Here is a 2,500-nt window from a genome sequence, read left to right as displayed (position 1 = left end):
GGCTACATGAACCAGGGCATGTACAGCCGCACGGCCGGGGGCTACGCTGGAGGACCGGGGGGGTACACAGGAAGGTGAGTTTGATTGTTGTTTGATCTCTGTCAGCTGCTCACATCATTAAAGTGGTCTGGAAACTTACTGAGTTAATTTCTTTGAGCTTTTAAATCCAAAGTGAGAGTTCCCGAGGCGGCGCCACAGCATGCACTTGTTTTTAATAACCTGTTTGTAAAGTTGGCATTTGTCTGAGCAGTAAGAAAAAAATCACAGTGAACACAGAAACTAAAAAAAAGAAAGAAAAAAGAAAAACAGTAAATCCAAAATGTCTGCCTGCAGTTACCCGTCTAACCCCGGCGGCTCCAGAGGCTCGGCTGACTTCACTCAGGCTGCCGCTGCCGCCGTCGCTGCTGCTGCTGCCACGGCAACCGCCACAGCTACAGCAACTGTCGCCGCCATCCAGGAGAAACAAAACCAAGAGATGAACTACGGACAGGTGAGGGAGGTCGCTTTACCTGCAGACCGACTCTGACAGCCTGTGCAGTTAGAGCTCCCTCTGCTGGAGGCTTCAGGTGCCCTCAGGGGCCCATTTTAATTTATTTATATGTGGTTCCTACCAGGTGTGTGCTGACACACAGTGTTCCATGAAAACATCCACATGTGTGTGTTTTACAGATGGGGGGTCCAGCCTATAACAACCAGTTCATGGCCCACACTGGTCCCCGCGGCCCCCCTGGCATGGCTCCTGGAGGTATGGGGCCTGGTCCAGGCCCTGCCAGGGGTCCCCCCTCAATGGGCCCCATGTATGGACCTGGAGGGGGCCCACAGAGGGTCCCCCAGCACCAAAACTATGGTCCCGGACCACAGCAGGGCCACCTGAGGCCCCCACAGGGCCTCAAACGGCCCTACAACTCTGAGGTGAGAGTCAGGGGGTTTGATTAGTGTAAATGGTCTAAACTGATCAGATTAGATTTTAATCAGGTTTTATTACATCAGATACTGATGTAATTTACAGCGTAAACATGTTGTTGGATTAAAGTATAAAATAAAAAGGTTTTCACGTACATTTCCTTTACTGTCCTCCTCTCGTCCTCAGTCCTTCCCAGGAATGTCTCAGCAGTACGGCGTTCCCGTTGGTTCCAGTGTGAACGTGATGTCGGGTCCCGGTGGTGCCGGTGGTTCATTGGCGGGTTCAGGTGGAGGCAGTCACACTGGGCCTGGTCCGTACTCTGGGCCGAACATGCAGTACCACCCAGGTAGGACGTCAGCAGCTGGTGTGGACACACTGCACCTTTATCACCAAAAACTGAAAAGTTCAGTTTTTATTTTCCATTTTCAGTAAAAACAGATTCATCCATCAATAATAAGAACAATGATGAAACATAAAGATTCGTAAAGTGTCACATGACAGCAGTGAAAACAGACTCAAACGGCTCAAACCACTTTATAAAACACGAGTTAAACATGACATGTGACATGATGAAGCACATGCTCGGTTACATGCTCTTTGTGTCTGTGTGCTCTCAGGTCCTGGTGGTCCAGGCCCTGCCCCCCAGCGCTCGGGCTCCTCACCCTCTTATCAGAGCCATAAGATGTCCCTGCCACAGTACCCCCCCTCTGGACCCCCCAGCTCTCAGTACTACAAGGTCAGTAATGTTAATCAAGGTTCTGTGTGTGTGTGTGTGTGTGTGTGTGTGTGTGTGTGTGTTGTACAGTCACACGAAGTGTTCACATGAACATGGTTCTTCTTGATGTGTTTATGCAGCAGGACCAGTTTAACGGTCAGGGTGGAGGTCTGAATGCTCTGACCACAGGGGGCGCTGGTGGTGTCTACAACTCCTTTAATCAGCCTTCTGGGGTAAGAAGAACTGTGTGTGTCTGTGTGTGTGTGTGTCTGTGTGTGTGTCTGTGTGTGTGTGTGTGTCTGTGTGTGTGTCCAGACTAACCTGCCAGCAGCGTCAGCAGTGGTGGATTACAGTGTCGTGTTCGTGCTGCAGAAGCTGCTCCTCACTAACGTCTCCTGTCTCGCTGCCATCTCCTCCTTCTTCTTGAGTTTTTTTTTTTGTTTTTTTTTACGTCACATGAGTTTTATGAGCGTGCTCCATGTCTTCTTCTCTGTTTTTGGTGTATTTCTGTGGCAGCGTTACAGCGCCACTTACAGGCCTGGTGTATACACTGCAGCGTTTCAGTGGTTTCATGTGGACGCGTTTCTTGAGACGATGCTGGTTTATGGTTTATGGTCACCCTGCAGTGAATGTTGGCTAATTATCCAGTTATATACAGTAAACAGGAAGCTGCCTGATCACTGATCACTGATCACTGATCACTGATCACTGATCACTGATCAATGATCAATGATCACACACACCACAGCAGCACAGCTCAGTGTGATCAGTATCAGCTGCTGATACAGTAACGACTGGTATTTTTAAGTGACAGCTGAACAAACCTCTGTCATGACTGTTGTTAATAAAATGAAATCTCTCTCTCTCTCTCTCTCTCTCTC

General features: G+C 49.2%; 1 protein-coding gene across 1 annotated transcript in view; it reads left to right on the top strand.

Moving 5' to 3' along the window:
- The window catches only part of LOC121184173 (zinc finger MIZ domain-containing protein 2-like), a 17,006-nt gene that overhangs the window by 7,685 nt on the left and 6,821 nt on the right, over nucleotides 1-2,500 (top strand). Inside the window, 6 exon segments of the mRNA XM_041041651.1 lie at nucleotides 1-74; nucleotides 334-490; nucleotides 670-912; nucleotides 1,091-1,250; nucleotides 1,522-1,640; nucleotides 1,760-1,852. The exon segment at nucleotides 1-74 is cut by the window's left edge and continues 135 nt beyond it. Of these exon segments, the coding sequence (XP_040897585.1) occupies nucleotides 1-74; nucleotides 334-490; nucleotides 670-912; nucleotides 1,091-1,250; nucleotides 1,522-1,640; nucleotides 1,760-1,852 (846 nt within the window).

This window comes from Toxotes jaculatrix, chromosome 7, assembly GCF_017976425.1.
Source record: "Toxotes jaculatrix isolate fToxJac2 chromosome 7, fToxJac2.pri, whole genome shotgun sequence".
Lineage (NCBI taxonomy): Eukaryota > Metazoa > Chordata > Actinopteri > Toxotidae > Toxotes > Toxotes jaculatrix.
This window is presented reverse-complemented; position numbering and strand designations above follow the sequence as displayed.